The following is a 21463-nucleotide window of genomic DNA, read 5'->3' as shown; positions in this document are numbered from 1 at the left end:
TTAACTTGGAGTGATGGAAGCCCCTTAGAGCCTTAAGCTCCAAAACACTACCTTGAGACAGCATGGTATTTTCTTCAGTCCTTAGTGGAGTTAACAGATGTTTCAATGAATGTTTAATAAAAAAATTGTCACAGAAAGCCTGTTTGCTTCTCAAGGTTCACTATTAACTACATCAGTAATTACAACATGGAAAAGCTTTATCAGGAATGACAGCACCAGAAAAGCAAAATGCTATTGAGAGTTTTCAATAGCTGTGCAGCAAAGGGGACAACTAGCATCTCAGAAAGTATTTTTGCTTTTGTTAATGCAAGCAAAGTTTATAAGATAAGCAAGCAGAGATTTGCTTAAAATAGTCTCTCAAGCCATTAAGAACCATGTTTGAAAACACTGAAGGGAAATAAGGATTCCAGCCTATACTGATGGAAAGCCTGCGACATGCAGCTCCCTCCCCACCCCCCCCCCCCAAATTAAAGTGCACAAAAGTTTGAAGCTACTCAGAAGTATGCATCTGAAGGTGTCTGGAGTTGATAGAATTTACTAATGAAAAAAGTGTATTTGGAACTTTGTGGGGGGTAAGGGTAAGGACAGTGGGGAGGATCAATTCAGAGCAAACAAAACCCAAAGCATCTGAAAATGCCTGTGTAAAATTTTCCAGGAAATTACCACAATGAAAGTTTCTCTAAAAGAAGTTACAAAAATTTATTTTATTACTGAAGGGTTCTCTTGGGCTTACAAAATAAAAAATCCAAAAGTTTAATATAGAGCAGCAGTAGTATATAAAGCAAACAGAATAGAAATTAAGGATGGATAATAATGGTCAAATTTTAAATTTCCACTTCCAGTGATATCAAGAACACAACATGCTATATAAACCATGTTAATATTACCTTGTCTTAAAACGATAGCGCTTATCAGCTTATCTGTGACAAGAAATGACAGGGTGCTCACTCTGTCCTAACTGCAAATTCCAACTAAACTTAGAAATTTGCATTTGCGTTTGCAGTAGAGCTAAGCATGTGGACAAGAGCAGTTACAAATGCATCAGCTAACACTCACCTAGCTATTATTAGATCACGTATCCCCCACATCTTGGAGAGACAAAGTAATCGGATTACAGAAGGATTCAAAATTGTTTGAGTGTAACAAACACTCAACACTGCTAGCAAATAAGCAGCAAGACCTAAGTGCAGATCTAAGACACTTTCATACATGCTTCCGTGGATACCTCAGGAAACAATTCCCCCCTCCACAAAAAAAGGTAGTGCTTTGGATAAGTAGAGCTGCTGCTGAGAAATATTCTTCCTGTGAAAGGAAGAGGAGAATATACTGTAAGGAAGAAAGCCAGTCAAGAAAGGTAGCAGGCTAGGAAAAGTAACTTCTTGTATTGGCTGAAAGAAATGGACAACCCTAGATGCAAGACAAGCGATGTACTAAACACAGAATGATTAACTTAGCATCATTCAACTTGAAAAGCAAACATATATTTTTACCTAAACAGTAGTCCTATTACAGGACTACTAAAATTAAAAGACCATAGACAATGTTTTTCCAGTTCATTTAGTACACTTACCAGCATTTGCTGTATAGACAATTTCATTGATGAGTCAGTTGTACTTCCTCTCTAAAGTGCTTTGAGGGGAGCTCAAGTGCATCCTCTTCCTCAATCTTTGAAGTGTTTACCTGTACCACGAGCTTTGAAAGTAAAAGGCAACAGGCAGGCAATGCAGAGACAGGAATGAGGCTGAGTACAATAGTATATTACTCCAAAAATATTTTAGTGTTGCTTTTAAAATCTTACAGGGACAGACAATCGTTTTAATTTTTTAACTGAGACTTTAGATACTATTTAAAAGATACTTTTTAAAAATCAACATTTTAGAATTCAGTCAGAAATATATCAGGTGATGAGAATATAAGAGCAGATAATCTAAAATCATATACATTATACACACAAATACATAAACCAAACAGGATTCTTGTCAGTGAATAAAATCATTGGTGTGTTATAACAGAAAAAGATGAGAAAACTCCCAATATTAAATAAAACAGCATCAATAGTGGGTACTAAGAACTAATGGGAGCACATTGTAATAGGAATGTTATGAAGGTGGAATTACAAAAAATAATTACATCTGTACAAACGTGTCACAGTAAAAGGAATTCCAACAGTGATGGAAATACTACAGGTGAAGGCTACAACTGGTAAAGGTTTGTCCACAAAGTGGGGAAGAAGAGGAAGAGGGGAACTACCAAAGAGAGAAAAACTGAGATTTATTTAATATTTGCATAAAATATTTTATATTCCAAAAGTGACTAAAAAAGCTAAAGGACTCTGCAGTCTGTCACAGTTATTTCCAAAATCCAAAAATAAATCTTAAGGAAGAAATACTTCAAACAAGAATTATAAAGAACTAGCAAGGAATCAATATTGAGTACTTCTGTTTATGTTACTCATCTTCATGTTAAAAGGACAAGCATGCTGTGAAAGCATGAGAAGGAGATTGTGTCTGAGCTGAAGACTACAACTAAGGAAATTTCCACCATGCTTAAATGTCAGGAAGCTCTCCAAGCACCTGGCTTTCATGGTATTTGTTATATGTCTGCTGACCTAGGAACACTAACCTGCTTCTTATATAACCTGGAACTTTAAGAAAATAAAGAAGCTGACTTTTTTTTATTAAATCTAACTGGCACGCAGGCAGGCTGCATAATACTAGAGAATCTAAACATGACTATGCAAGAGCAAAATACTGAAAATTAATGCAGTTTAGATTCCATCTCTTCTCTACAGGGAAGAGACTGAAAGTAAAAGATAGTGGTTGTTGCTTCTCCTACCTTGTCCAACTATTGGGGTTTTTTTTCATTTTGGGATGTTTCAGGATTTTTAAAATTGTTTTGGGGTTTTTTTAGTTAAATAGAATTTTTAAAATTTTCATTACTAACATCTAAAACCCACTTATGTTTTGTTCTTTTTCCCTTGACCATGAAAGTATAGAAATGAAAGTATTATAAATGATGATAAAAACTTATCCTGTACTTCCACATGTAATTAGCAAGGAGCAATTTTAGCATAATATTGAAGTGGGAACGTTTCATAGTTTCTTTCTGGGGAATACATAACAGAACAAAGCAGATGTCTTGACTAGAAGAGAAAGGATTTTATTATCAGGAACAGTGAACTCCCTAAAATGTTAATCCTAGAGGTAAATTAAGTGAAATGTAAGAATATAAAGCTCCTTCAACTAGCTGAGAAAGTCAACACAAATGTTAGCATGTAAAAAGGAAAGTAACTACAGTTAGAAAACTGTAAGAGCAAAATGAACGAGAAAAGTAGGAAAGAGTCAGTTACCATCATGTTCGTTGACTAAACAAGAAGTTTCCAAGTCAAGCTATCTACAATGTAACATGGATTATAACAACTCGTATTTGCTACATCAGAAGTTTCAGTAGTGAAAACTACAGTGCACCAATACTATAATTTCCAGTGAACGTTCACTCATGATTCAGCACCAGTTCTCCAAGCAAAAAAGATGGAAATATGGCAAGACAAATTCAGTATCCTCTGCAGAGATGCTTCAAATGGATCAGAAACCAAAAATCCCTCATTATTAATGTCTAGAAAGCGAGTCAGGAACAGTTTTCAACATTTATCCCTTTTCCCCAATTTTTAAATTCTTGTTCCATTACTATTTTCTTAATGCTCTTCCCTCCCTTTAACTACTGTTTCAAGTCCTATAGATTAAGAATCAAAAACTGAAATGCATTTGAATTCCTACGTGGTCAAGACCTGCAGTGGGGGCAGGTGAGTGAGTTGACTCAGACAACAGTCATCTTTCCTTCCACTGCTGCACAATGTTCACTGTGGAGCAGGAAGAATGGTAAATATCGAGATATCCTCTCAGACCACAGACAGTGGAAGTCTCAATCATGTAATTATTTTTGGACATTAAGAACCACAATCCATTGATGAACTTCTAAACAAGAGAGAGAAAGCTGTATGACCTGACCATAACTGAGAGACACTTCATGCTTTCCACAGATAAAACATCTGTACACTTAACATTCCTTTTGCTAAGTCTTAATGGGGCAGTGAAGGCAATAACCATTTATTGCACTTGAAAGAAAGTAATTCTACCAATATCTTCTGGAAAGGAGGTAAGCACCTTCACACACACAAGAAGAGTGTCTCAAAACATTTAGAAGGCATGACTCTTGCTCAGCTCATTTGTTCTTGCACAGTTCTTCGGATCAGCTGCAGCCCCACTACTGTAGGGAGAGATGAGCGAGAGCATCCGTCAGTGGCCTCTGCAGATACTTGGTGCCAGCAACTGCAGTCTGTAATTTGTCTCCCACACTGTCCAAACAGGACCACATGAGGAAGAGCACAGAACTGCTCTTGAGCACTCTGTGATCCCCTTGGTTCCAGCAGAACTTTTTGAGACCCAAAAAGTCACACTGAGAAACACGAGAGCTATGCTCCAAGTTACAGTAATTTGGCATGTGCAGCATTAGTGATAAAGGGCTAAATACACAGCACTAACTCTTACAATTGCCTCTTCAAAAACTAACTGAAAATGATGCTGGGTTTGATGGGGTGGTTTTATTCCAAAGAAAATTCCCTTTTAAGGGACTTACCTTTTCCAGTGCCAACGAATCCACAGGCTCAAGACTGATGGAAGCCAGGGACTGCAGAGCTGATAGACTTAATCCACCTGCTAAAAAGGATCATGCTGGAGCTGGTAAGAACCACTGGCTGCACAGTCCAAACCTAATTCACTTAACACAGTGTGACATCTCTAGAGAACCTTACTGCCTAGCTTCTTGGCTAGGCAGAGTCACAGAAGCCCTCTGAAATCAACAGCCCAGGGTCACTGAGGTCCCTAAGGGGCACAAGACACACCAGACCAATGCATCACTCCCCAAACACACTCTCATAAATAAGCAGAAAAAGAATATCCCACTGGAGAATTTAAACATTTGCATCCCAGTTAGCAATTACATCTACTGTGAAACGAAAGAAGAACTGCAAGGACGAAATTAAATTTCTTCACACAGAAGTCAGCAGAAAATTCATTTGAAACCATAGGCACAATCTGGACATTCAAACCAGCATTGTCAGTCTTCTCTGCATTTTGTTTCAAGAAGACTAAAACAATCATTATTTCAGGAAGACTAAAAGGATAATCATTATAATTTCAGGAATTTCTAAATAAAGCTCACTGCACTCATACAGCCTCAGTACAACCCTGTACATCAGGACAAAACAACAACTTGTTTTAAAGCCAAGCCTCTTTTTGAGAGCATCACCCAATCTCATGGGCAGATATCACACAGTGTTCCACATACTCCAAAACAAGGTCTAATATAACCCGAGGCAGATGCGTTACACAAGGTATTTGCCCTCACAGTGGATTTCCAGTTTGTGCTCTCTAAACAAAAACCCATCAAGACGCCATGCAACACCTCTATCACAAGGGGGACATCACTTCAGTATTAGTCATTGTCTCATCAACAGGACAGAAATACACCATTATCTCTAATATTGCTGTTCTTAATGCATAGTCCACAGCTATCTTTGGAATTGTAGTATTTTCAGTGTCTCCATATGTCCACTACATTTCCTTTCAGTAACCCCCTTCACCAACACTGAACTCTTCAGCATCTGAGGTCTGCCAAAGCTTGCTTGAGAAGTTTCTCTCCACTGCAATAGCTTCATCAGGAATCGCCATCACTTCCAAATAGTCAACAAAATTGGGATGTTACATCCAGACATCACTGCTCACCCGCTTAGTACAAACTTGCTTTTATGACCAGTTTAGTAGGCTAGGTTTATACTGTCCCAAATGACAGTAGCAAGAGTCTCCAAGCATTATACAGATCTTGTGCTGGAGCTCTCAAGTTGCAATGATCCAACCATCAGCTATTTTCAACATGTCACAGGAAAACACACAGTCAACAAAATTTCCTGTCTGAAAGGAAGATTGCTTTCTATGCATGATTTTTAAAGTTCTACTTAAAATTAGAAAAAACTAAACATAAAAAATCTAATTTATAACAACAAACCTCAAACTTTCAAGAAATACCATCTTTCCTACTGCATAATGGAGGAAAACAATAACTTGAGCATAACTTGGAACTGCAGGCATATTATGCATAAATACCCATAGATGTTACACCACAAATAAAGCCTGTTGAATGATCTCTGTGGTATTGGTTTGTAGGTAGAAATTATATAGAGCTAATGATATGAACAAGATACAAAAGAGAAACTACACACAATTCTGAACACCAAGATGCTTCAGGCATTTCTGTCAGCATAGTGTATTTTTAAAAATATATTTCAATTAAAAATAGATGACTTTTTGGTATTTGGGGTTGTTATTTCAATTTACCTTTCTATGATAAAGAGACTGAGAGCCAAAGTAGCACCCCCCTGAAAACTTCTCTATTTTTTGGGTGAATTTCTTTCCTTCACAGTACTTCCTTCAATGTTTCCATACACATTCCACAAAGACACTTCAAGGAAACACCAGTAGTTTTAAAAGGAACAGTAAAGACAAACTAGCTTCAGACATGCTTGCCAGTAAAGAGCTTGTCAAAAAAAGGTCATGCTGCCTGCATTTGACAGCCTAAAATCTCCTTCTTCAAAAAAACCAAAAAAAATTCAAAAAAACCCCCACCCAAACCCACCTTGTCCAGACTAGAGGGTTACATCTAGCACCACCAAGAGCACAAGTTCACTAACATCCCTATCACATCCCCAAAGTGGTACTGCAGAGCTGGACAGTCACTGCAACAGCACTTGCATTTCTTATTAAACTGTCCAGAGCAGATCCACAGAGGATGAGGGAAGGAATGAGGTATTCATGAGGTGTGGGCATGCCCAGGAAGATCATCAGAAGCAACGACGGATTTGATGCAGGGTAGCTGGAGAAGAGATAGGTAGAAGCAGGCACGGTAGATGTACTAAAAAGGTAAAGAAGGCTGTGCACAGCTGACTGGAGCACTGAAAGAAAACTGAGGTGGGAAAAAGCCATTTGCATGCAAACTTTTATTTGAACTTACTGAGAAAAAGGAGACTTGTACAATTCCTCTAAGACACTACATTCAAAAGGTGATTCTCATTCATGTGTTTACTCCAGAAGAGCAAAATAAAGTTATAAACTAACCAATATTTATCCAACAACTGGAGTAAGCTGTTATGCCTTCACATTTCTTTACAGGTGGTCAGAAACATCTGAATTAAACTGCCCTCATGCAGCACAGCATCAATTGTATACAAAATGCAGAGTAGGTACCACATTCTGTTAAGTGATTCTAATACCTTTTGAAAACCCTAATCAAATGGCTTTGAAATCTGACACTTCAGTTTTAATACTCCAAACTGAAATATCTAGGTGATGTTCCTAAAATCCAGCACCAAAAGAAACAGATCCATGCTGCTTTTAGATTCATCAATCAGTACTTATCAGATTCATTACTAAGCATGCACTCACAGATGTATTCATTGAAAGAGATGGCATTAAGAGTAAATCAGGAGGACATGGATGTCTCCTGCCTTAGTAGCACTGTATCCCCTAATGCAAGATGAGGGCTGTATCCCAGTTAATACAATGTGTAAACATACACAATAATTGCAGGATTTATATTGTCCCCAACAACCAGAACTACATAGCTCTCTACTAGTAAATAGAGGCAGGCAATGACCCTATTTTTGGACTGCTTTCAAGTCACCATCCCAGCTGCTTTATCAGTCAAAATGGTAATAAAAACAAAGCTAAAACGATCTTCCACAATGAATGGATGACAAACACATTGCAATCAAAGACTAACACTAACAGAAGAGGAAACTTATTAAAAAGAATCATTAACAGGTATTCCTCAAGACAGATTTGTTTCCCAACTGATAACTACTCAGGTACAAGGGTCTCACCAAGAGAAATGAGTTACTCCAAAACACTGAGCTTCCAACACTCAAAAATCACACCCTCTACCACAGGTGTAACCATTCACCATCACCATTTTCCTGCCACTGTATCCTTTACAAAGCATTCCTCTTATATGCCACTTTGTCATCTCCTCATTTCCCATCTATTAACAACAGAACCAAGAAAAAGGGAAAGAGTTGTGCTGACATCCAAGCGCAACTAAATGCGAGCAACTGCTTTGAGTAGCAGGCTTTTCAGAAGGAAAAAGCAGTCTGAACAAGTAAGGACAAGAGTGTGTTGCAAGCCCTCCATGTTTCCCACAACAGCAGCCAATAGGAGCCCAATTAGGACAGCATGTAAGCGTCCCTACTGATGTCTATTGTCATTACACGATAGCTGAAATGTATTTTCAATATACTCAGATGAAGAATCAAGGCACACAAAGAAATCCACAAAATAGATGCAGGGGTTCTGCCACCTAGTGGCATCTAGAGCCTCAAATTACTGTATCTACCATATTATTATTACCTTTTTTTTTTACTGGAAGCATTTGACAGCAGAGAACAGAATAGAGAACACATAGTTTCACTAGCACTGAAATTACTCAGCCTGGTTGCCTGCGGCTTTGTTTCAGAATTGCATTCTGTAGCACTCAAGATGGATGAGAGTTCCAACTGAAGCTTTCCTAGTTGTTCAAATAGTAGTAGTATATTTCCCTTCATCAGTCCTCCAGCTCCCACAGATTCTCTGCTGCCTAACACCAAAGTTGATTTCCTGCTGTATAGTCTCAGTCACCTGCCCATATTCAGTACCTGCAGAATGATAATATCTTTGAAGTCCTTATCCATTCCTTGAAATTCCTCAAATCTAATAAATCTCAAAAGTAATCGTGAGCAGGAAATAGGGAAAAGCAGAGACTGGGAGACAAGCAGAAGAATGACAAAAGCCTCATTTTCTTTACAACACCATCTGAATCACAATTTGTCAATAAAGAATCTTTGTTGGCCCCAATAGCTTAAGGGATTCCCCCTCCCCAGTTCCCAGCATGGACCCACAGCATGTCATGTCAAGGCAAGAGAGAGAAGAGACACAGAGGAGCATAGAGCCATGAACTCCTTAAGGCAAGAGCCAGCAGAAACCCCCCTTTTCACCAGGCCATAAACTCAAAAGCCCCCTTTTCCACTTGGGATTCAAAGCCAGAAGCATTTTAATGCCTAAACTAGGTCAGTCTTTGTTTACACAAAACACAGATGAGAAAGGAAGTATCAATTCATTCAACTTAGCCAGGATGGGTCAAAACCACCAGACTACAAAGCACAGAGCAGCTTGCTGGTTTTTTAATTTATTTTTAAGAGAATAAACCTTTTCAAAGGCACATTCAGAGAACACACCTCACACAGATGTAGCCAGGTAACAAACAAGTTTTTTTAATTTACAACAGATATGCTTCTTCTGTGGGAAAATTGACAAAGAAATTTGAAGTGATGTCATATTCTTTCTAGGCTATACCTCACAGATACTTCAGGTTTCAGCTCCCATTTGCCAACTTTTGTAACGCCGGAACACCATGAGGACTTCCAGTCTGTATCTACTACACATACATTACTAAATAGCAGATAGGTTGAGATACTTTAGTTTCAGTCCAGAAAAAACAAACAAAAAAACCCCAAACATCCCCAAAGAACAACAAAAACCCTCACTAAGCAAAAGAAAAAAAGCCACCAAGCTACAAAACAAAAAGGACAAAAAAACCAAACCCCAAAACATAAGCAAAATCACAAGCATGATACAGTTGTCTTATCCTTTTGACAAATCTCCTTTGCCTTCTCAAGTTTTTCCTCCAACTCCATAGCAATCCTTGCACTCCCCAGAAAGTTCCTTAACTGTATGTAGCCTATGACAATTTTGCCCTTAAGAGGTGGGGAAGAAGAAGAGGGAGGAGAAAAATAACAAAAAAAAGGGAAGATCTGCCACAAAGGATTCACAGGTGAGCCAATCCTACAGACCTAGCAATCATTGACAGATTACCGCTGGGCTTTCATGAGGAAATAAGATTTCAGTAAGTTTTATTTCTTGCTCCATATTCCACAGATTTGAATTTCAGTTATGTAAAATACCAAGCAAGTAAGAACTACCATAGCGATGGAAAGAAGTGCATATGTGACTTGATGTGAAACTATGTTTGCTCACACAGTGATGGGTTTTGTGGACTGCAGCTATAAAGACAGACTAGATTTCTGCTAGAAAGCAAAGTGCTCTTTCCCTTGTCAATGAGCTAGAAGCTTTCACAGCAATAATCCCTAGGACTGAGAAGAAAACCAGAGATTATTGGAATAAGTGCATTGGCAAATCAATGCTTCACAAAAGCTGGACTGTGAGTAAACTCAATGTCAGACAGACATTTCTGTCTGCACCCTCCTGAACCAAATCAATGATGGCTTACAGAAAGTGCAGGACTTTCTTACAATGAGTACTCATGCTCTGGTCTACATGTAAGAGAGCTACTCACATTACTGGAATGTTATAGTCTCATTCAAAGTAAGTCAGATGTGTTATTGTGAAGTTACACCTTTATCTCAGTTTTCAAGTTTCTCTTAATCTCACTTCACATTAGTACTGAACAGATCTGTTGAAACTCTTCTGCAGTGTAAGGAACCTGCAGAATATAGCAGTAAAGCACAGTCCCTTATACAGGACAATCCACACAAGGGATTGTTAATTAGAGGCCAGACAGAGTCCTTATTTAAGTAAACAGTCCTCATTTCAGTAAACAGCTTTCTCAGACAATGGCAAAGGAGAGAGTAAACTGTTTTTATACCAATGCCTTTATATGATGCTAGCTCTTACAGACCTGGTTTGAGAATCTCAGTGACACCCTACAGAGTTTTGAAAAAAGTCTAAGCAAACACATGCTTAGAAAACCAGAATCTTGTTAAAGTTGGAATAACTTCATGCAGTAATGAAAAGCTCTAAAATAGCATACTTTACATGTTGAAAATGGCAACATTTTCCTCTTCTCATTTTCTACCATGCCTCAAATTAATTCATGAGTGTTATGTGTACCATGTTTTGTAAGAGATTCAAACCTATCAGTGAACCAGACAGATCACATGTTTCTTTATAAGGGCCCTGCTACCCAGGTACAACCCTCGAGCCAGGATCTGAGTCCCATCCACCTCAGATACCTGTATGTTCTCCCAAATACCCATCATCCTGAAATAATCAGTTTCTTGCCTAACACACATAAGATCACACAACAAACAGTATTAGCATGCTTATCCATTAAGTGTTTTAACTCTCCAACTAGGAGGAGATGTCAGGGAAAAAAAGACGGGTTTTTCTTTCTCTTTTCATTTCCCTCTCTTCCACACACACACACTGCACTTTGATCTTGCTTGGCTCACTTGGAGTTTCCAGTTTCTGGTAAAGGTGGGATGAGGAGTCCTGCCTTACTCTGCTCTTCTTACCCATGACTTGGCAGCTACCAGCATCTTGTTCAGGGACAGATCCAGTTCAAGGAGATTGACAGCATTTAACTTCCGGTAGCTCTCCGGCTCTAGCAGGTGAGTTCCAGGCTCAAGGTGTTTGTCCTTCTACCCAGTTATGCCTATGTTGCAGGACATTCAAAGCCCCAGCAGAAGGTATCCAGTTATTGCAAGCTGGAAGCTAAGAACAGTGGCTTGCACCATGGTAAGGACTAGACGCTCCGAATGATGTCACAGACTGAAGTATACGCTTTAACTCTTCAACTGATATGGCAGTATGAAGTGCAAGACTTCTGAAAAGCAACAGCATCAGGACTGGTATTTTAGCTTTCTGTCACATGTGATCTTTGCAGGTAAAGAACACCCACACTGCCCACAAACTATAACAGCACAGTAATTAGAAAATTTTGTTTAACAGACTTATTTTACGTCTTGTTTTCTATCCATCATTGTACTATGGTACATCAGTCACAAGTTTATTAAACCACTTTGGATAATTGGTTTTCTTCAGAAGCATCCAGATTAGTTTTTAAAAAATATATTATTTTTACTCAAGTTGTAAAACCTTGATACTAGTATTCTATGCTGACTTCTAAAAATGAACAAGAGTTTAGGAACTTGTGTTTAAAACTCCCATAAAGCAATTAATACAAATTACAGAAAGACCCAAAGCAGAAAGATGAAACACATTGCTTTTGGCATTACTCTGTTCCCCATTTACAAGAAGCCTGACACAACAACTGCAAAGAAAAGATCTGTGACCTGCCCATGTACGTGTGCCAAAAGGGCTGGAAGCCCCAGCCCACATGATGAGAATGTCAAGCATTTCCTCTGCTGCTGTATGACTGCATCTCCTAACCAGGGGTCAAAAGCAGATGTGAGTTTCCAGTCTGGGGGATTTTTATACTTGTTTTAAATCAAAAGAGTGTTTTCTTTGTCCTTCTAAAGTTATATGCTAGTGCCAAAAATGTTCAACATTTAACATTATTAGTGCAGTCATTTATAGAAGCTGCAATTTTGGCATATATATCTGACAAGTCATTTAAATTCTAGCACCTTAAATTATGTAGATTGGTTTGTCACTATGACAACAATTTTTACATGTCTCTAAAACATACAAAAGTACCATTTTTTCTGTTCCTTACTGCAGCCAGGAGTTATTGAAAGCTTTACCTCTTCTGGACAGAAAGGCAGAACTTACATAACATCTGATTCTAGACGAGCTGTATAAGTTACTTGTTGAATGAAGAAGGAAGTTTTCATGGACTTGAGCAGCAATAATTTAAAAAATACTTTGAACACAGAACACTTGAGGGAATCTAGAACAACAGAGAAGAGAACATTTGCAGGAATTCAGGAATGGGTAGAGCTCTTTTTTATCATCATTAAGGCTGAGAAAGTCTTTGAATGGCTTTCTCAAAAGAAAATCCAACCAATCTCAAGGTCAGGCTTCACATTTAAAACCAAAGTTTCTCTAAAACCTAACTGGTTCAAAGGATCTTGCTTCGATTCTAGTCTCCATACAAACATACATCTTGAACACAAACACTTTGCTGGTAATGCCTCATTCTATTACAAAGGAAAATTAGTCTGGTGATGTGGAAGTGGCATAATGTTTATTTTATTTAGAAAACAACACCACGACGACTTCGAGGCCTAAATTTGGAGACAAAGTGCTAAAATAGTTTGTCCCATGTTATACAACTGTTCAGAATCACAAAATATTGGTATATCATTCTTTTAAAGAGACAGCTGTGAAGTTACTGGAGGTGATCAAACAAAAGAAAAAAAAGTTGATTTTATAATTTTATAAACTGTTTCTTATTATTTATAGAGACATAGCCACAGTACTAAAATTGTCATATTGACCAGTATGTCCTTGATACCACTATCACTGGATACATTCACTCAACACTCCGTTATCTCTGTCAGCATCAATGCCGTGTATATCCAAACAAGACTTGCCCTGTCAAAACAAGACCTGTGACCCAGCCACAGGAATATAGCTTCCTGCTACTATACAACATTAACCTAATGTTTACACACCATTCAAATTGAGATCTTTGCTCAGGTCTCTTCTGTCACATGTAACTAACTTCTGATCCTTAAAATCAACACTGCATCTGGAAGCATTCTGCTGAAAGTCATCTGCTCTATTTTCACTCTCTTCCTCAACTTGAAGAGAAGTAAGGTCAAGCATTCATTTAAACCTGTAACTTGCCACTACAGTTAAAGTGGACATATTTCAAGCACAGCTTACTTGCCAACATGGAAAAGAGCTTTTGGGAGGCACAGATTTTATCAAGAGCAAGATCTGCTCAGCTGTAAGATACCTGCCCTGTTTTTGCCTGGTCTCATAGAAGCTCCAGGTACAATCAGTTATCCTGTATTCAGTTTCAGGTGAATGCAGGTAAGCATCTGAAACAGAAAAAGGCAAGAAGAATGCTCCTTTGTTTCTAAGAACAACCCTGCTTTGACCATCACATCTGACTGCTGGCTTTGTAGGAGGCATTTGTCACACAGTCCACTCCCAGGGCCTACAGTTAAGGTTACACTTCTGTCCACAGCAATCTTGAAAACTGCCAGGTTTGAAGGAAACTGAAGTGTCACAAATTGAAGATCCAGTACACTCTCCATAAGCATTACATGCCCAAGAATTTGGATGTAGAAAGGCAGGCATGGCATTTGTACAGCAGCTCACAGGAGTGAGTGCAGCATAGCAAGGCAATAAGCTCAGTTACTACACTGCAAAAGCACCACACGTTTACATAAAATGGCAAGGAAAAATAGAAAGATACAACAATACTTCCGATTGTAAACTATTTTTGTGATGCAAGCACTTTAGGGTTTTTTAGCCAGCTGCTCAGTTTTGTGTTCTATATTCAATCTTCCCTCCTAACAGTTCCTGCAATGCAGCTTTTTCCCTATTAATACAAAATTCATTGTTCATAATCTAATTAAGCCTAAAATTAGGTATCCAGCCACATCAATACAGAAATATGAAAATCAGTTTTCCCTTTTGGTATCTTTCTGAAACTTCCACAAGGTTTTCTTCTGGTTAGCTTGAAATCTCATGGCATAAATTTTGTCTGTGTGATAACTTGCCTCAGAAATAGGACATGCTAAGATAGCCAATATAGTAGAAAAAGATGATACTTCCTTGATCAGGGAACAGTTCTCTGAGGAACTAGAGTCAGGAAAAAGCAGCAAGTTCTGCAAATGTAACACTGCACTGTCATGCTGTGAAAGGAACTGCACTGCCAGATGTGCCACTGTCACAGAATCCTCTCAGCAATTAATGATGGAGTTCTCTTTCCTTTTTGTTTTGGAAATTTGTTTTGTATATTGAAGTTTGTATTACTATTCCTAATCTGTATTATTTCCATATCAAATGGGTTTTTCCCTTCTGTCTTTATGTACTCAGAAAAAAAGCCCAAAAGCTATACTGCTGGTTTTCCCTATACTCATGTAAAATTTTGCCTTCAAATGCACTTACTTGGCTCTCACAAGCATGTTCAAGGGTAAAATCTGGAAGTTTGCCACAACTGCATTCCTTATCGCAAATACATGCCAACCTTCAAAGTTCAGTTATTTGAGCAAAAACATACATTAATTGTTGTGCAGAGGGAGTGGAAAGTATATCAGATTAAGCACATCTGAAAGTATTTCACTCCACTCCTTGCTTGATAAGTCAGCATAAAGCTGGATCTGTTCTGTTCTAGTTTTTCAATACAGCCATTAAGACCACACAAGTGAAGTTTTACACAAAATCAAACTTAACAACAACCAAACAAGCATTCAGAATAAAATTACCTTCTCATATTTGTTATTCCAGGACTGGCCTAACAGGTATTGCAACATTTGTCAGCATAAAGTTACTCAGTTACATGTAAAAAATAATGGAATGCAAGGAGAGCATTGCAATAAGCCAGCTTAATAGATACCAGCAACTTAAAAGGCCTTTTCCTTTCACCTATGAAGGACAGCAGTGAACATCCTGGAAAGGTGCAAGCCAGGTAACCAAGAAGAAACTCTTAAAACAACAGTTTCAATATTTAGTATCAGCAGCATGTTTTACATGTGGACAGAGATGCAAGTGAAAGGAGTTTGTTTACCTAAAGCATTAATCATATCTTTCATCAAAAAAGGTACAAATTTTATCCTTCACATTTGTTCTGAATAAAGACTGAGTTTAACTTTGATATGGAAAATGCTTATGGTTTAAATAGAGTAGAACTGATGAAGTTGACTGGTTTCTCCTCTTAGAGCTCAAGTGTACACTGAACCTATGAGACAAAACCACCATCCTTGCTATGACTGGAACTTACATGCTCTCTCTGGAAAACATGTTTGTCTGTGTCACATCAGAACCTGGTATTATTAAAGCAAACTCTTTAGAAGTCTCTGCAGACTGAAGTTTTCAGTAAATCAGTTGAAGAGAACCCAACCTGATGTACAGCCCACCTAGTGAAAGACTGCATGCCTCAGACCCCCAACTTTCCCCTCACTTCCCAGAGGGAAGAGGACACAGCTATTCTAGCAGGGAATTTTTATTAAGAAGTGAGCTATCACTTTGAAGACCTGATGATGCCTCTGAAGAGGCAGCTCATAAGAGCACAGATCCAGGCCTGCTCTAGTAGAGGAGGAGGAGCAGGCTCAAGGACACCCTTAGGTTCCTGTTCTTTAAAGCTCTCTGGGGCTATCTGAGCTGCTGCCAGTCAGGCATAGAGGGAGAGAAAGCAGAAGACCCCAGAACTGGAATACAGACATTGAAACTAGATTTTCAGCTAACTGAACAGGCACTACATTACAAGTTTTCCATGCTACCTCCTATCAATACCCTACAAATGTATCCTGATGAAAAAAAGTTACTTCCTCTTAATTCCTTCATCCCCAATCCTCAGCATCTCACCCCAAATCTGAAGAACTGACTCTTTTGTCCTGGCTGCAGCTAATTCTTTTCAAATCATGACTGCAAGAATGCATAGATGCAGCTTATTAAGACTCCTGACCTGCTAAGTGTGGCTCAGCAGACAGAAGGCATCTTCTGGTCACCCCCGGCCATATTTTTCACAGTCCACTCCAGCAGTCCAAGTTCAACCAAGCTGTCATCACTAGCAGGCTCCTGAATAGAAACAAACTTTCCAAGCTCAAGAACACAGGATTTCCTGAATCATATCAGAACAGGCACTCATCAAGACAATAACCGAAAGCACTTTAAACAACAATAACGAAAAAGAAACCAAACCCAAACACCCCAACATAGGAATCTATTATTGTTGTTATTATTATTACTAGGTGTTCTGGTTTGGCCAAATTTAGAAATATATCCTCAGAGAAGGCACAACCACCCCTCCCCCACCAGGTTCGGTGGGGTGGTCTTGCATACACTAGGTATGCAATAACTTTTCCAGACAGCTTCTTTCTAGCCCCAAATGTGTGCATTTCCTCATAGTAGGATGGTTCATGACCTCTATACAAACCTTCTCTATGAAAAGTCATTGATGGTCCATGTAGAGAAACAGGCACTTCAAGCCTGGTGATAGAGCTGGGAGACCTCTAAGCATAAGTGCTCATAAATACTCGATTGAAGTAACAACTCTTTAAACGTTTCCAGCATGTCTACATGAAAATTAGATAAAAGGCGGCTACCAAGTTTTATGACAAAACCAATTCTTTCAAATGTATATAATCCTACTGTTTTCCAGGAAAACAAGTACAAGGGGTGGATATGACAACTGCCTTGAGTACCTGTATCACTGAGACTGCACTTTAGCCTTGCCATATTTTCTTGCCAATAGACATCAGCACCCCTACACAGGTTACACACAATTGAGTAGAGATTAATCTCATCACAGGCTTTCCCAGTACAAGGTAGACCAAGACTCAGGCAGACAAAATAAAGAACATGGTCCTGTCAGTGACATCAAAACAACATGACATTAGAGCCCAGGCGACCTGATTTTGGGAAGGAAGGATAGAAGTTGTTTTAAGTGAACTGGGATACAAACAGAATTAAATAGGTAGGCAAAGAAAGATACAGAGAGAGGTAAAGTTAGAATGAAATATGAGGAGCCCAGGAAGGCAGGCAGAACCCAAGCCAATAGGAAAAGAAAGATCCTACATGAAGCTAACGAGAGAAAACTTTGGGTTAGTAGAGTAAGCAAGCTAGAATTGACATCAAGCCCAGAAGGGAAGACCACACACAGGCTAAAAAGCTTAAGTACAAGGCAAACTAGATAAAGAAGGAAGATGACTGGAAAGACTCTTGAAAGGGAAGGTGCTAGCAGAAAAACACACAAGAAAATGAAGTACATGCAAAAGCCTCAATCCCTCAGCTCATTCCCTTATGGAAATGGCATTCCAGATTTCAGCCCACTGTTTGTTACTTGTCAGGTTGTATCTATGCAACAGATTCCTTATCTGCAGGCTTTCAGCAAGCTGAGCAGTTTTCCTCAGAAACTCTTACCATGTATCCATCATTCAGGTATTCAACTTACATCTTTTTAATCATACTATATATTTAATTATCCATGTAAAGTGTGGTGAGGAGAGAGAAGTTAGACTACCCTCCCTTGGTCCCACTTTCCATGGCAACAGAGTCTATTAGAGTATTTAAAGGTTTAAATTACTAGTTTCAAATCTTCCTGCTATTATCTTTAACAGACAAGCCAAAAGAGTGAAGTATACATCAGTAATTTGGATTTTAGGAAAATCTTAATTTGACATATTTAACAGATCTTATGAATCATTCCTTTTTACATGACACTACACTTTAAGATTTAGCTTGCCTTAAATAAACTGAAAGACTTCTCTATTTTAACATAATCACAGAGCCCTGTGGTTTGTGTGCTACCTAAGCCATGTTTCAGGTGGACTTTCCAAGTGGTTGAATTCCATTTTCAGACTATTAAAATTTGAAAACCTGAAATATTCAAGCAGCAAGTACTGGCTCAGACACACCAAAGTGTCTATTCCATTTTACCTAAGAGACTTGGCTTGCTTAGCAAACAGGGACGTGGCAAGCACTAGTGGAAAAAAGTTATTCTTCTTTTCCGTTAGCTTAGGTACAGGATGAAGCATTACTTTGGTTTTAATTACCAAAACAAGAACTAATGCATTTAAAGAAACAACCTCCATTAGCAGTTAGCATTCAATTACCAATGCTAGTTGGAGAAAGACAGAATAAGCATTTACAATGCAAAATCCAGTAGGCAAATTTAACAGACTGTATCTGTAAAATGCAGAAATCAAAATTACATTATGGCTTCTGCTGTCTATTAGTAAATACAAAGGGATTACCTTCCAACATCCCTCAGCGGCACAGTTTGATAGTCTGAGGATGCAAATGCAAATTCACATTCTTATGAGTAAAAGCTGGACTGTTTTAACACTCAAGTTGTGACTGCCAGACTTCTGTTATTTAAAGGTACTGTTGTTGCTTCAACACTTGCATCAGCCATCCTTCCCAACTGTGAAAAATTAAAAAGTCAACAGGCCCTAAACACTTCTACTGGTGCCCCATAGTCTGAGGCTTTGGAAGAACACCCTCCCCACTCCACAAAAAAATAAAACTGAGTTTAAAAAAAAAGAAAATTACATCTCTGAAAAAAATAAGTGCACCACAGCTCTTATACCAGACAGTTCACATGTAGAATATTGTTACCTCATGGCTAATTATAAAATGCTGTTCTTTTTAAAATGAAAGTTTAGCTGAAAAAAGGGATCTCTGAAAGCGACTCAGAATCAACCTGCTTCAGCTATGCCATTCCACAAGCTAAGTCCATTTCCTCCAAAGTACAAAAAGACAACCCACAGCAGATTTTCACAGCAAGTTAAACATCTGATGAACTGCCATGCCAATGGCATCCTGCTGAAATATTACAGGACTTAGTTACACATTCACAAGTCAAAAAAGAAGTGGTAAGACTGAAGAACCCATATATGCTATTGCCTATTACTACACCAACAACAGACCAAAGGCTCTGCCTCTGCTCTTCCTAGAGTTACAAAAGAAAAGAATCCCACAAAAATCCCAGAGCAAGCACTTGGACGCCTTTAGTGAACAACATCATGACCGACAATCATGAGTATGTTTCTGCAGTTTCTCACAACATCTCCTTAGATAAAGTCTGTAGCACAAAACCAATTTTCTTAACACAAAAGGCGTATAACAGATGACATCACATCACACTTTCTCAAGTCAAAGATTTCCTTAACCTAAAATATGGACAGTAGCCTTGTAAATACATTCACTTTTGCAATATGACTTTCAACATTGTTTTAAAGTAGTCTAATTAAGCAGGTTCACACCACTAATCAACTTCTGCATGTTCCTGAACACTTTGGAGAATAAACAGTAATTACAGCATCATAGAAAGGGTCCAAGATCACTCCTTTGACTGCTGTTCAGAACAATCCAGAAATACACCATGTAAATTTAATTCCAGCTGGATACATTTGAGCCAACTCATTTGCAGTTCAGCCATAAGCAACAAAAAGAAAAAAAAAAGCAAAACAAATATGGATGTATGAATAAGCATAAACATATGGGACCTAATACAAATCTAATCAAAGGACATAAGTAGTGTAAAATATGAACATTAAGGTAATGTAACATTATGTAAACTTAAAAAAAATAGCAATACATGCATTCATATAATAAAAGATACAAGTATAATTGGTAACTATTCCTTTTTCTATGCCTTTACTATTGAAATCCACTGTGTTAATTCATGATTCAGTCACATCAACACATCTAAAGAGTATTCCACACTACTTTGCAGCTAAAGATAAGCAAAGATAGCTACCACACACTGCAAACAGAACCATTTAGTCTTAAAATCTGCAAACATCATAGCACACAAAGCATAGGGTTTTTTCCTTCTTAAAATTAAGCATTTGGAATTCCAAGCTTATGAGGTAGTATCTTCCTCTAAAACATACACCTGTTTTCTGACATGTAGAAGACCAGAGGTATCTGAAACTACACAAGTCATCCTAAAACACATAAACTAAACTCTAGTTTTTCATCAACTGCACAGAAAAAATTACTAACTCTGAATTACTGAAGTGCTTACCTTCAATCCTTTTCAAGGCCAACAGACAAGTATCCCGGCTTGGAAACTCAAACGGGTTATTACAGGTCCGAATGGTGTCACATTCACATTTCCCGTTGATTATGTTACAACCTGTTATAAGGTTTTCATTGCACGGTTCAAATCCAAGAAGCTGATCATCATCCCAGTTTTCATCTAAAATAAACAAACAAACTCGCTCACTATTGGATTTCAGCTGCAGTACATAAATTTCAGCTGCTTTGAAGTTGGGTGCGATTCACTTCAAGTTCAACGCAGTGCTAAACAGAAGATAACATGAAAAAAAGGATGGATTAATCTAAACAGTGGGATTTGTTAAATACCATGTCTCACAGCTCTTCTACTGCCCATTTTGCTAAAGCAACTGGCATTGTTTACTTCCATCTGTATGAAAAACAAAGTCATCTCAGGAAAAGGCATAGCTGCAGTACAAATGAGTGCTAGTCTAACAGAAATAACTTTTGCAGATAGTAGAAGTTCTATTTATAATGGAAGTGAGAACATTGTACCGAATCTGCAGCTGTTACAGAAGTCAAAATTGAGTCAGAAAGAGAGCATTTTAAAAGATGATTAAAAAACACACCACATAGAATTTACTCCACAGAGATAACTTTTTATTACAGAAAAGCTGCAAGATGCCAGGCCTCCAATTCCGTTATATGACCAAAAATGAGTTTTCCAGCAGTCCTGAATTATCATACATATTCTTGGAGAATTGATCAAGCACACAGCACTCCTTGCTGTCAAGGGTCTAGGGATAGTGGGGCCAGGATGAGTCTCTCTGCCTAAATAACTGTTCCTGATGAATCAACCCTGACAATTGCGCATAACTGGTGTTCCCACTGCACAACTGCCTGCCTCCCTTTTAGGAGGCTACTTGCAACAAGATGTATTTTTTTTCTCCATAAAGAGATACAAATCCAGTCAATCCAAAATTCCAAAACAAGTCTTA

General features: G+C 38.3%; 1 protein-coding gene across 4 annotated transcripts in view; it reads right to left on the bottom strand.

Moving 5' to 3' along the window:
* The window catches only part of CRIM1 (cysteine rich transmembrane BMP regulator 1), a 175659-nt gene that overhangs the window by 140441 nt on the left and 13755 nt on the right, over positions 1-21463 (bottom strand). Inside the window, exons 1-2 of one of the 4 annotated variants that reach the window (XM_082302963.1) lie at positions 4636-4690; positions 1571-1692 (exon numbers count right to left, since the gene is read on the bottom strand). Coding sequence is in view for 1 of the 4 variants with exons in the window: in XM_082302962.1 (XP_082159088.1) it covers positions 20494-20667 (174 nt within the window). In the remaining 3 variants the exon portion in view is untranslated. Of the gene's footprint in view, positions 1-1570; positions 1765-4635; positions 4691-20493; positions 20668-21463 lie in introns of those variants that run through there. The other 3 variants (XM_082302962.1, XM_082302965.1, XM_082302964.1) reach the window with 3 other exon arrangements.

The sequence above is a fragment of the Coloeus monedula genome, assembly GCF_965178545.1.
Source record: "Coloeus monedula genome assembly, chromosome: 2".
NCBI classification, from domain to species: domain Eukaryota; kingdom Metazoa; phylum Chordata; class Aves; order Passeriformes; family Corvidae; genus Coloeus; species Coloeus monedula.
Note: the sequence above shows the minus strand (reverse complement) of the source record. Positions and strands in the feature narration are given on the sequence as shown.